Consider the following 14,144-nt stretch of genomic DNA (forward strand, 5'->3'; position numbering starts at 1 on the left):
GTGCACTGGTGCATCGGAATCTAATGCAGGTCTCCGAGGAGACGCTCTAAACACAAACTCTCCGAAGATTGACACTTCTTGAGGTTAAGTTGGCATTGTGAGTTTTGTATTCAATGCCGATGCAATTTCTGTGTTTCATGGACAATGAGAAGAGTCAAGGGATACAGTAAACGTGCACTGGTGCATCGGAATCTAATACTGGTCTCCCAGGAGCCGCTCAAACCACAAACACTTAGAAGATTCACTCTTCTTGTACTTAAGTCGGCATTGTCCATTTTGTATGCAATCCCGATGCAATTTCTGTGTTTCATGCTCAATGTGAAGGTTCAATGGATACAGTAAACTTGCACTGGTGAATCGGAATCTAATACTGGTCTCCCTGGAGCCGTACAAAGTACAAACTCTTAGAAGATTCACTTTTCTTGTACTTAAGTCGGTATTGTGCCATTTGTATTCAATCCCGATGGGATTTCTGTGTTTCATGGTCAATGTGAAGGTCCAAGGGATACAGGAAACCTGCACTGGTGCATCGGAATCTAATACTGGTCTCCCAGGAGGCGCTCAAACCACAAACTCTTAGAAGATTCACTTTTCTTGTACTTAAGTCGGCATTGTGCCTTTTGTATTCAATTCCGATGCAATTTCTGTGCATCATGGTCAATGTGAAGGTCCAAGGGATACAGTAAACCAGCACTTGTGCATCGGAATCTAATACTGGACTCCCATGAGCCGCTCAAACCACAAAACCCTTAGAAGATTCACTCTTCTTGTACTTAAGTCAGCATTGTGCAATAAGTATTCAATCCCGATGCGATTTCTGTGTTTCATGGTCAATGTGATTGTCCAAGGGATCCAGTAAACCTGCACTGGTGCATCGGAATCTAATACTGGTCTCCCAGGAGCCGCTCAAAACACAAACTCTTTGAAAATTCACCATCTAGTATTTAAGTCGGCATTGTCCCTTTTGTATTCAATCCCGATGCAATTTCTGTATTTCATGGTCAATGTGAAGGTCAAAGGGATACAGTAAACGTGCACTGGTGCATCGGAATCTAATACTGGTCTCCCAGGAGCCGCTCAAACCACAAACTCTTAGAAGATTCACTCTTCTTGTACTTAAGTCGGCATTGTCCATTTTGTATTCAATCCCGATGCAATTTCTGTGTTTCATGCTCAATGTGAAGGTCCAAGGGATACAGTAAACTTGCACTGGTGAATCGGAATCTAATACTGGTCTCCCTGGAGCCGTACAAAGTACAAACTCTTAGAAGATTCACTTTTCTTATACTTAAGTCGGCATTGGGCTTTTTGTATTCAATTCCGATGCAGATTCTGTGATTCATGGTCAATGTGAAGGTCCAAGGGACACAGTAAACCAGCGCTGGTGCATCGGAATCTAATACTGGACTCCCATGAGCCGCTCAAACCACAAAACCCTTAGAAGATTCACTCTTCTTGTACTTAAGTGAGCATTGTGCAATAAGTATTCAATCCCAATGCGATTTCTGTGTTTCATGGTCAATGTGGAGGTCCAAGGGATACAGTAAACCTGCACTGGTGCATCGGAATCTAATACTGGTCTCCCAGGAGCCGCTCAAACGACAAACTCTTAGAAAATTCACTCTTCTTGTACTTAAGTCGGCATTGTCCCTTTTGTATTCAATCCCGATGCAATTTCTGTGTTTCATGGTCAATGTGAAGGTCAAAGGGATACATTTATGGTGCACTGGTGCATCGGAATCCAATACTGGTGTCCGAGGAGCCGCTCAAACCACAAACTCTTAGAGAATTCACTCTTCTTGTACTTAAGTTGGCAATGTGCATTTTGTTTTCAATCCCGATGCGATATGTGTGTTTCATGGACAATGTGAAGGTCCAAGGGATACAGTGAACCTGCACTGGTGCATCGGAATCTCATACTGGTCTCCCAGGAGCCGCTCAAAGCACAAACTCCGAGAAGAATCATTCATCTTGTACTTAAGTCAGCATTGTACATTTTGTATTCAATCCCGATGCAACTTCTGTGTTTCATGGTCAATGTGAAGGTCTAAATGATACAGTCAACCTGCACTGGTGCATCTGAATGTAATACTGGTCTGCCAGGAGCCGCTCAAAGCATAAACTTACACTGCTGCTTTCTTTGATAATGATCAACAAGAACCAAATAATAGACTGTGTATGATAGAACATGTTCTCAACGAGAGTTTGTTTCATTTGTATAACATTTTATTCCATCATAGATGCTGCACTTACAGTTTCATATATGCATTGCAGCAGCAGACACAATAAAAGTAGCAATCAGCAGTGCATAGTTTGTTGAATGGGTGAAAAATATGCCATTGTCCCAGTTCCACATATCCCCAAAATTTGATTCTGCCAAATTCTGTACTCTCTGAAATCGAATGTTTAATCCAAAGATGAAAGTGAACAAGTTTGATGCAGTATTGCTAATATTGTTTATTACTCATCTTGCTGAATGAAGTGCATACCGTGTCCTTTCTGAAAGGTTTGCAGAAGTAATGCACATACACACATACACACACACACACATGCGCGCAAATGCAGATCACACATACATGACCACTGTCTCTGGCTGCTAGGGCCGGACTGGTGGCAACTGCGCAGCATGGGAGAAACAACGGTCGTGTGTGTGTGTGTGTGTGTGTGTGTGTGTGTGTGTGTGTGTGTGTGTGTTTTGTCCACTTTGGAAGAAGACTTTCTGATCGAAAGCTTACGTGTTTAGTAGTCTTTTTGTTGTGCTTGTCTGTGACCCAACATCTCCTGTATACTGTGAATAGCAATGTATCTTTTTTATAATATGGTCATTATTCCAGCCTAGATTTTCTATTGTTTGTTTCCTTTTAAGACCTGATAAAGACAGTTGCTGACAATTTCTTTTTTCTTATTGGAGAAAAGCAAAACCATATGGGGGCCAGAATTAGATTGTAAATGAATATGGAATAGAGTATTTTTATTCTCCCTGTATGCAGTGTCACACTTCATTTCTGGCAGCACCACCTTCTCAACACATGACTGTCCCCCACCACCTCACCATAGTCTTCAAGTTATATCCTATAGCACTTCTGGGTGGACAAATAGATGAAGGATGTAGTTTAAAACAGTATAACTAAACTTAAAAGTCAAACTGCCCTTTTATAGAGACTGCCATCATTATTTAAACATACTAAACAATATCAAAACAGTCAAAAGAAATTTTTTTTCAAAAGAGCAGAAAATTGTAGTGAAATTCATGAAAGGATTGTTTTAAATTGTTATATCTTAAATCAATAAGTATGTCAGCATTTCCCAGGATTTTCTGGCTTAATTAAGACTAGGTCATGCCACCACAGTGGTCAGACAGTGGACTTGCCTTCGAGAGGACAACGGACCCGAGTCCCATCGGGCCACCAAAATTTGGCTTTTCCTCGATTTCCCTAAATGATTTAAGACAAATGCTGGGATGGTTCCTTTGAAAAAGATGACATTCGGCTGAGAAAGCTAATTTCTGTGGCAGGTCTGATGACACAGTGCTGGTGGAAGCACGAGTATTTCAGAGCACACCATTCATTGCACATTGTTAAACATAGGGCTCTGCTGCAGACAACCCCTGTATGTTCCCATGTTGACAACACTGTTGAATTACAATTTCTGTGGCTCGGGAGCAGTGAGATTGGGCAGTGAATCAATAGAAATGTGTCATCTGGTTGAATCATTCATGTTTCGCATTACACCTGCTTGACGGTTTTGTGCACATACACTGTCAACAGAGTGAATTGGTTCTTGAAAGGTGCACTTTGCTACAGACTTAGGCCAGTGGGAGCAATATTATGCTATGGAGGACATTCACCTGGTCTTCTGTGGGTCCTGTGGTAGTAACTGAAGGCTCCATAACAGCTTTGTTCTGTGTGAACATTATTGTGCACTGTCCGCACCCTGTCCCTAATGAAGGTGACATGTTTCAACAATATGACTTTCAGTGTCACGAGGCCAGAATCAAATTCACCCCTTCTGAATCTGATGGAATACATCTGCGATGCTATCAGATACCAGTTCTGCACCCAGAAACCACTGATCTCCAATTTATGGGAATTACATGACCTGTGCTTAGACATGCAGTGCTGCATAATGCTGGGAACATACCCCACATAATGCTGGGAACATACCTGAAATTTGTTGAACTTGTCCCACACAAAATCACTGCTGTATTGTGTTCCAACAGTGGACAAACACATTATCAAACAGGAGGTCATAGTTTTTTGTCTCATCAGTTTATATATTCAATGCTTGAAAGAAAGGTGTGCTCTTTTCCTATTTTCTGCCATTGCGTGTATGAGTAAAGCAGGATGTTCTACCATTTGGGCTTGTTTATATGAAGGCTGTCAGTATTACCACCTGCACAGATACTAAATGCTCCTTTTGTGAAGACCTTTTATCTTGAGAACACTTTTAAGTTTGTTTCACAAATGGCAGCACAGTTTCAAGAAAGCTTCTTAATTTAATGTAATAGTTAAAATAATACCTTCAGCAAAAGATGTGTGCGTTGGAGTGGGGAAAAAGATTGGAGATGTATGTAGTTTAATTTTCGTAAATTGTTAAGAAGGTTAACAGCTTGGCATGCTAAGATAAATTCAGACATTCTCTAAAAAAAGAGAAAAAGATTAATTTAACAGAATCAGTGAGGTATACAAATTTAACAACAGACTTGTAGAACCATTATTTTGTAGGTCAGATTAGATTAGATTCAGCTTTTGTTCCAAGACCCAAAACATGAGATGATTCTCATGGGTGAGTAACATGCCAGAAAGTATAACATAAAAAATATAAAACATTTGAATACCCTGATCGTTTGTCAGGAGATTGTCAAACTAGATGAATACAATACAAACTGGAACAGCTAATATTTTCAGAATTGATACGCTGTCAGACTGAAACATTATTATGCACTATTAATAAATTTATCAAACAAAAAGTACAAAATTTTGACTGTTATGACAAAGTGCTCTCAGAACTGAAATCTAACAGACATTCTTATTTAAGCTGGCCTAACAGCCACTGTTAAGATATTCATCTATAGAGTCTTTCAAACTCTGTTTAAACCATGCTTTATCTGATACCAAGTTTTTAATGGTGTCTTTCTTCCACAGATAAATTGTGTTGTAATGCGAGGTTTTAATGAAGATGAAGTGTGCAGTTTTGTGTAGTTAACAAAAGAGAGTAATGTTGACGTAAGATTTATCGAGTACATGCCTTTCAGCGGCAAGAAATGGAATGATGGGAAGATGGTCTCATTTAGTGAAATGCTCCAAATAATTAGAAAGCAGTGGCCTAACTTCGATCCTCTTCCCAATGGGCCCAATGATACCTCAAAGGTACGTGCAGTATTACATATGAACATACATCGAAAATAATTTAATGTTTATGACTTACTACCAATCACAAGAATACTTCACATCTGCTGGTGGTATGAGAGATGGACTGGTTTAGTTATATATTTCTCATCCCATTCAGTAAGTCTGTACTGGCCTGGGTTTCTCTGTAGCTTTTCTGCAACTCTCCCTATTTCCTAAACCTTGACAAGCCTTTTCTTTCTTCCCTTTTCCTTCCCCTTCATTGTTTCTGCCAGAAGAAGAAGCCACTGGCTCCAAAAGCTTGCACATTTCCGTAACTTTAAGGGGAGTTAGAAGGGGAAAACATTCTTGTTCACTTTTTCGGGTTTTTATCTGATTATAAAATTTGCAATTTTCCAAAAAAATGATATGTATATTACTTATAAACTTGCGTGGGAAGTATTTTATTTTATTTTCTAAAATATAATCTACACCAGTTGAAAATGTTAAAATTTTTACATGCATTATTTCGAGACCTAATAAAATCGGTAATTTTTTATATACAGGGTAGTCCATTGATCATGACTGGGCCAAATATCTCACGAAATAAGTGTCAAACGAAAAAACTACAAAGAACGAAATTTGTCTAGCTGGAAGGGAGAAACCAGCTGGCGCAATGGTTGGCCTGCTATAAGGCACTGCCATAGCTCAAACTGATATCAACTGTGTTTTTTAAAATAGGAACCCCATTTTTTATTACGTATTCGTGTAATACGTAAAGAAATAGGAATGTTTTAGTTTGACCACTTTTTTCGCTTTGTGATAGATGGCGCTGTAATAGTCACAAACATATGGCCCATAATTTTAGACGAACAGTTGGTAACAGGTAGGTTTTTTAAATTAAAATACAGACTGTAGGTACATTTGAACATTTTATTTCGGTTGTTCCAATGTGATACATGTACCTTTGTGAACTTATCATTTCTAAGAACCCATGCTGTTACGGCGTGATTACCTGTGAATACCACATTAATGCAATCAATGCTTAAAATGATGTCTGTCAACCTCAATGCCTTTGGCAATACGTGTAATGACATTCCTCTCAACAGTGAGTAGTTCGCCTTCCGTAATGTTCGCACATGCATTGACAATGCACTGACGCATGTTGTCAGGCATTGTCGGTGGATCACAATAGCAAATATCCTTCAACTTTCCCCACAGAAAGAAATCTGGGGACGTCAGATCCGGTGAACGTGCGGGCCATGGTATGGTGCTTTGACGACCAATCCACCTGTCATGAAATATGCTATTCAATAATGCTTCAACCGCACGCAATCTATGTGCCGGACATCCATCATGTTGGAAGTACATCGCCATTCTGTCATGCAGTGAAACATCTTGTAGTAACATTGGTAGAACATTACGCAGGCAATCAGCATACATTGCACCATTTAGATTGCCATCGATAAAATGGGGGCCAATTATCCTTCCTCCCTTAATGCCACACCATACATTAACCTGTCAAGGTCGCTGCTGTTCCACTTGTCGCTGCCATCGTAGATTTTCCGTTGGCCAATAGTGCATATTATTGCGGTTTAGGTTACCGCTGTTGGTGAATGATGCTTCATCGCTAAATAGAACGCATGCAAAAAACCTTTCATCGTCCTGTAATTTCTCTTGTGCCCTGTGGCAGAACTGTACATGACGTTCAAAGTCATCGCCATGCAATTCCTGGTGCATAGAAATATGGTACGGGTGCAATCGATGTTGATGTAGCATTCTCAACACCGACGTTTTTGAGATTCCCAATTCTTGCGCAATTTGTCTGCTACTGATGTGTGGATTAGCTACCCCAGCAGCTAAAACACCTACTAGGGCATCATCATCTTTTGTTGCAGGTCGTGGTTGGTGTTTCATATGTGGCTGGACACTTCCTGTTTCCTTAAATAATGTAACTATCGGGCGAATGGTCCGGACACTTCGATGATGTCGTCCAGGATACCGAGCAGCATACATAGCACACGCCCCTTGGGCATTTTGATCACAATAACCATACATCAACACGATATCGACCTTTTCCGCAATTGGTAAACGGTCCATTTTAACACGGGTAATGTATCACGAAGCAAATACCGTCCGCACTGGCGGAATGTTATGTGATACCACATACTTATATGTTTGTGACTATTACAGCAGCTGGCCAGAGTGGCCGAGCGGTGCTAGGCACTACAGTCTGGAAACGCGCGACCGCTACGGTCGCAGGTTCGAATCCTGCCTCAGGCATGGATGTGTGTGATGTCCTTAGGTTAGTTAGGTTTAAGTAGTTCTAAGTTCTAGGGGACTGATGACCTCAGAAGTTAAGTCCCATAGTGCTCAGAGCCATTTGAACCATTTTTGACTATTACAGCCCCATCTATCACAAAGCGAAAAAAGTGGTCCAGCTAAAACATTCATATTTCTTTACGTACTACATGAATATGTAATAAAAAATGGGGGTTCCTATTTTTAAAAAATGCAGTTGATATGAGTTTGACCTATGGCAGCGCCATCTAGCAGGCCAACCATAGCGCCATCTGGTTTCTCCCTTCAAGATAGACGAATTTTTTTCTTTGTCGTTTTTTCATTTGATGCTTATTTCTTGAGATATTTGGCCTGGTCACTATCAATGGACCACCCTGTAGAAAGCTGTGGATTGCTGTGTTATAAAGGTTAAATTATGTGTTTGTATTGGTAGCACTGTCAAAAATAGTATCGTATCTTTTCATAGTATAAACATGCTTTGTATATTGAAGTGCTAACGTTTTTCCGAGGAAAAGTGACGAATAGACTGGTAAATCTCTCAAAAAGTATGACTCCAAAATGAAGTGTTTTTAAGAAATGTGGGTTTCATGGTAATAAAATTTTGAATAAAGAGAAACATTGTATTCAGCATGTGGTGTGTGAAGTTACAGACAATGAAATACTGGCAAATTCATGAGTATCTAGAGAAACACCCATTAGTGCTTCGAAGATTAAAATAAAACATAGTGATAACACAGTTATCTCAAAACAAACCTCATGCAAACGGTAGGTTAGGTTATATTCTGATACATTTACACATCCTAATAGGGATGTTATGTGAATGTGTGTGCTGTATGTTTGTGGAGGGCCAGTTAGTTTACATGAAGACATTGAGGTATCAAATGGACAAGCCAGGAAACTTATCATTAATTCTGCCAGTTGTAAATATACTCATTCATTTTGGAGTTCTGATAAGTGTAAAGATAATTATTTTAAAATAAATATTAGGTGGTTTTATGTATTGAGAGCTATTGGCAAAGGACACACTGCAGCAGAAACAATGTGTGTCGTGATGTATATGCCACGCCCACTTTGTAAAATGGACAAATATGCAGGATTTATTGGAGCTGCTGTGAAATCTGCTGCATGTGATTCAATTAAGGGTGCTGCAAATGAAGCTGCTGAAATAAACGATGGTATGATTGACATATCAGTAGCTTTTGGGGCACTTGGTAGAAGTGCAGCTGCAGTTCTAAGAATTCTGTTGCTACAGTGACCAGTGTGGATACTGGAAAGCTAATAGATTTCCAAATTTTAACCAAATATTGTTATAAGTATAAATCAGGGAATGAAGAAGGGCATATCTGTGACAGAAATTATGAAGGACAACTAGTTGTACGGAGGCCTGTGCAGCTGTTGAAATTTATAATCGATCTGTAAACTAAAGGCGAGTGTGTTACACTAAGTTCTTAGGTTAGGCAGACTCAAATGCATATAACAGTGTAGTAGCCACTCAGCCTTATGGTGAGAAGCTTATCACAGAAATGGAATGTGTTGGTCATGCCCAGAAGAGGATGGGTACCAGATTGAGGAAGTTGAAACAAAGTTTGAGAGACAAGAAATTTTCAGGTGGTAAGACCATAAGAAGCAGGCTGACAGACAACATGATTGATGAACTACAACAGTATTATGAGATTGCCATTAGAAATAATACTGAGGATTTGTTGAAAATGAAGCAGGCAGTATGGGCTACCTTCTTCCAGAGACTGTCAGCTGATGATAAACCAGTACACCATCTTTGCCCTCCTGGATCTGGTTCATGGTGCAATTACCACAATGCCCAGTACTCAAACAGGTCATACAGCCATAAACATTCTATCCCAGCAGCAGTTGTGGATATCATAAAACCTGTTTACAGACACCTGGCAATCCTGAATTATTGAAGAAGTGTCTGCATTGTCAGACTCAAAATCCCAATGAGTCGTTCAATAATCTTATAGTGTCAATGTCATCGTAACTGCCGTCTGCGTCACCTCTGCTGTGCAGCGAGCTACGCTAGTTTAAGTATTAACTCTATTTTTCTTACTTGTCACTTCTTCTTCCGTGTGTTTTTGCTTTTAGGAAGCTTTAATTGTCGAGTGCTAGTAATAGTGTTCAATAGATTTTGTGTTTGTTTTGAATACAGTCAGAGAGAGTCCGTTTAGTCAGCCATAGTGCCAGGAGTGCTAGTGTTTGTTTTGAATACAGTCCAGAGACAGGTAGTGCTATTTTCATTGTTTTCTACAGGAAGTATCTAGTAACCACAATTTAGTCAACTATCAGCCGCCTTTAGTGAATTAGCAGTCTAGTTATAAGTTGATTAACTCTCTACAGTAAATTGATTTCTTAGGATGGATAGGATGTGAGACTGCTGTGTACGGACACAGGAGGAGCTGGCCACTGTTCGCGAACAGCTGAACGTGTTGATGGCCGTGGTTAGCCGTCTTCTGGCTGCTGCCTCGGAGTGTAGTGGCAGTGGGGAGTCTGGTGCATTGCATGGTACACCCCAGGTGTTACATGCTTCACCCACTGACCCTGCTGTCGACACATCTTTGCGGGTACCGGGCGCGGTTGGGCCACTCTCTTCCCAAGGGGTGTGGCGGGTTCAGCGGCGTTCGCGGCGCACGAGGCGGAGGGTCAGTGTGGAGGCTGGCCGTGTAGCATCGTCCGTTCTGCCTGTGAGTGGACATGTGGCCACTCTTTCAGCAAGGTCCGAGCAGGCACATGGGGGGGAGGGGTTTATTAGTTATTGGGAGCTCCAACGTTAGGCGGGTGATGGAGCCCCTTAGGGAAATAGCGGATAGGTCGGGGAAGAAGGTCGATGTTCACTCTGTCTGCTTGCCGGGGGTCTCATCCGAGATGTGGAGGAGGCCGTGCCGGCAGTGATAGAGAGCACTGGGTGCACCCGACTGCAAATTGTTGCTCATGTCGGCACCAATGACTCCTGCCGTCTGGATTCAGAGGTCATCCTCAGTTCGTACAGGCAGTTAGCAGAGTTGGTGAAGGCGGAAAGCCTCGCGGGGTGGAATCTGAGCTAACTATTTGCAGTATCGTTCCCAGAAACGATAGTGGTCCTCTGGTTTGGAGCCGAGTGGAAGGCTTAAACCAAGGGCTCAGACCACTCTGCAGAGATCTGGGGTGCAAATTTCTCGACCTCCGCTATCGGGTGGAGAAATGTAGGGTCCCTCTGAATAGGTCATTTGTGCACTACATGCAAGAAGCGGCTACAAGGGTAGTGGAGTATGTGTGGAGTGCACATGTGGGTTTTTTAGGTTAGAGAATTCCCTCCCTAGGCCCGACAAGACACCTCCTGAGATGCGGCAAGGTAGGAGTAGACAAAATGCAACAGGGAATAACAATATTAATGTGCTAATAGTAAACTGCAGGAGCGTCTGTAGAAAGGTCCCAGAACTGCTCTGATTAATAAACGGTCACAATGCCCACATAGTACTAGGGACAGAAAGTTGGCTGAAACCAAATGTAAACAGTAATGAAATTCTAAACTCAGATTGGAATGTATACCGCAGAGACAGGCTGGACAGTGAAGGGGGAGGCATGTTTAAAGCGATAAGAAGTGCAATAGTATCGAAGGAAATTGACGGAGATCCGAAATGTGAAATAATTTGGGTGAAGGTCATGGTTAAAGCAGGCTCAGACATGGTAATTGGATGTCTCTATAGGCCCCCTGGCTCAGCAGCTGATGTGGCTGAGCACCTGAAGGATAATTTGGAAAATATTTCGAGTAGATTTGCCCACCATGTTATAGTTCTGGGTGGAGATTTTAATTTGCCGGATATAGACTGGGAGACTCAAACTTTCATAACGGGTGGCAGGGGCAAAGAATCCAGTGAAATTTTTTAAGAGCTTTATCTGAAAACTACCTTGAGCAGTTAAACAGAGAACCGACTCATGGCGATAACATATTAGACCTTCTAGTGACAAACAGACCTGAACTATTTGAAACAGTTAATGCAGAACAGGGAATCAGCGATCATAAAGCAGTTACTGCATCGATGATTTCAGCCGTAAATAGAAATATTAAAAAAGGTATGAAGATTTTTCTGGTTAGCAAAAGTGACAAAAATCAGATTTCAGAGTACCTGATGGCTCAACACAAAAGTTTTGTTTTAAGTACAGATGGTGTTGAGGATCAGTGGACAAAGTTCAAAATCATCGTACAATATGCGTTAGATGAGTATGTGCCAAGCAAGATCGTAAGAGATGGAAATGAGCCAGCGTGGTACAACAACCGAGTTAGAAAACTGCTGCGGAAGCAAAGGGAACTTCACAGCAAACATAAACATAGCCAACACCTTGCAGACAAACAAAAATTACGCGAAGCGAAATGTAATGTGAGGAGGGCCATGCGAGAGGTGTTAAATGAATTCGAAAGTAAAGTTCTATGTACTGACTTGGCAGAAAATCCTAAGAAATTTTGCTCTTATGTCAAAGCGGTAGGTGGATCAAAACAAAATGTCCAGACACTCTGTGACCAAAAAGGTACTGAAACAGAGGATGATGGACTAAAGGCCGAAATACTAAATGTCTTTTTCCAAAGCTGTTTCACAGAGGAAGACTGCACTGTAGTTCCTTCTCTAGATTGTCGTACAGATGACAAAATGGTAGATATTGAAATAGATGACAGAGGGATAGAGAAACAATTAAAATCACTCAAAAGAGGAAAGGCCGCTGGACCTGATGGGATACCAGTTCAATTTTACACAGAGTATGCGAAGGAACTTGCCCCCCTTCTTGCAGCTGTACCGTAGGTCTCTACAAGAGTGTAGCGTTCCAAAGAATTGGAAAAGGGCACAGGTCATCCCCGTTTTCAAGAAGAGACGTCGAACAGATGTGCAGAACTATAGACCTATATCTATAACGTCGATCAGTTGTAGAATTTTAGAACATGTATTATGTTCGAGTATTATGACTTTTCTGTAAACTAGAAATCTACTCTGTAGGAATCAGCATGGGTTTCGAAAAAGACGATCGGGTGAAACCCAGCTCGTGCTATTCGTCCACGGGACTCAGAGGGCCATAGACACGGGTTCCCAGGTAGATGCTGTGTTTCTTGACTTCCGCAAGGCATTCGATACAGTTCCCCGCAATCGTTTCATGAACAAAGTAAGAGCATATGGACTATCAGACCAATTATGTGATTGGATTGAAGAGTTGCTAGATAACAGAACGCAGCATGTCATTCTCAATGGAGAGAAGTCTTCCGAAGTAAGAGTGATTTCAGGTGTGCTGCGGGGGATTGTCGTAGGACCGTTGCTATTCACAATATACATAAATGACCTTGTGAATGACATCGGAAGTTCACTGAGGCTTTTTGCGGATGATGCTGTGGTATATTGAGATGTTGCAACAGTGAAAAATTGTACTGAAATGCAGGATGATCTGCAGCGAATTGATGAATGGTGCAGGGAATGGCAATTGAATCTCAATATAGACAAGTGTAATGTGCTGCGAATACATAGAAAGAAAGATCCCATATCGTTTAGCTACAATATAGCAGATCAGCAATTGGAAGCAGTTAATTCCATAAATTATCTGGGAGTATGCATTAGGAGTGATTTAAAATGGAATGATCATATAAAGTTGATCGTCGGTAAATCAGATGCCAGACTGAGATTCAGTGGAAGAATCCTAAGGAAATGCAATCCGAAAACAAAGGAATTAGGTTACAGTACACTTGTTCGCCCACTGTTTGAATACTGCTCAGCAGTGTGGGATCCATACCAGATAGGGTTGATAGAAGAGATAGAGAAGATCCAACAGAGAGCAGCATGCTTCGTTATAGGATCATTTAGTAATCGTGAAAGCGTTACGGAGATGTTAGGTAAACTCCAGTGGAAGACTCTGCAGGAGAGACGCTCAGTAGCTCGGTACGGGTTTTTGTTGAAGTTTCGAAAACATACCTTCACCGAGGAGTCAAGCAGTATATTGCTCCCTCCTACGTATATCTCGCGAAGAGACCATGAGGATAAAATGAGAGAGATTAGAGCCCGCACAGAGGCACACCGACAATCCTTCTTTCCACGAACAATACGAGACTGGAATAGAAGGGAGAACCAATAGAGGTACTCAAGGTACCCTACACCGTCAGGTGGCTTGAGGAGTATGGATGTAGATGTAGATGTAGACCAAAAAATGTTTTTCTCGTAATGAAGACACTAAAGTGGTGGTCAGCTATGCTGTTATTGCTTTTAATGATGGCAACATTGGTAGCGTGAAAGTGCTACAACATATGGGAATTAATTCTGGAGCAAACTGCATCAGAGAATTTGAATGGATGGACAAGGTTTGCATTGGTAAAGCAAAGTATGCAGCACAGTTGGCCACTACGGAGTCCAGAAAGAAGAAAACAAGAAAAAACTTAAAAAAGATCAAGAGGATGATATACAGTAAGGTGCAGGGTGCTTCTGAGTGACTAAAAATAAAATGTTAAGCATATATTGAGTTACAGTCTATTAAAACTTTAAAAACTCTTCCTGA

The 14,144-nt window shown here is 41.2% G+C and overlaps 1 protein-coding gene across 1 annotated transcript in view; it reads left to right on the forward strand.

Annotated features, from left to right (window-relative positions):
* Positions 1 to 5,243: 5,243 nt before the first annotated feature.
* Positions 5,244 to 14,144, forward strand: part of LOC124776190 (molybdenum cofactor biosynthesis protein 1-like) — a 29,200-nt gene continuing 20,299 nt past the window's right edge. Inside the window, exon 1 of the mRNA XM_047251019.1 lies at positions 5,244 to 5,369. Within this exon, the coding sequence (XP_047106975.1) occupies positions 5,244 to 5,369 (126 nt within the window). The remainder of the gene's footprint in view (positions 5,370 to 14,144) is intronic.

The sequence above is a fragment of the Schistocerca piceifrons genome, chromosome 2 (assembly GCF_021461385.2).
Source record: "Schistocerca piceifrons isolate TAMUIC-IGC-003096 chromosome 2, iqSchPice1.1, whole genome shotgun sequence".
NCBI classification, from domain to species: Eukaryota; Metazoa; Arthropoda; class Insecta; order Orthoptera; family Acrididae; genus Schistocerca; species Schistocerca piceifrons.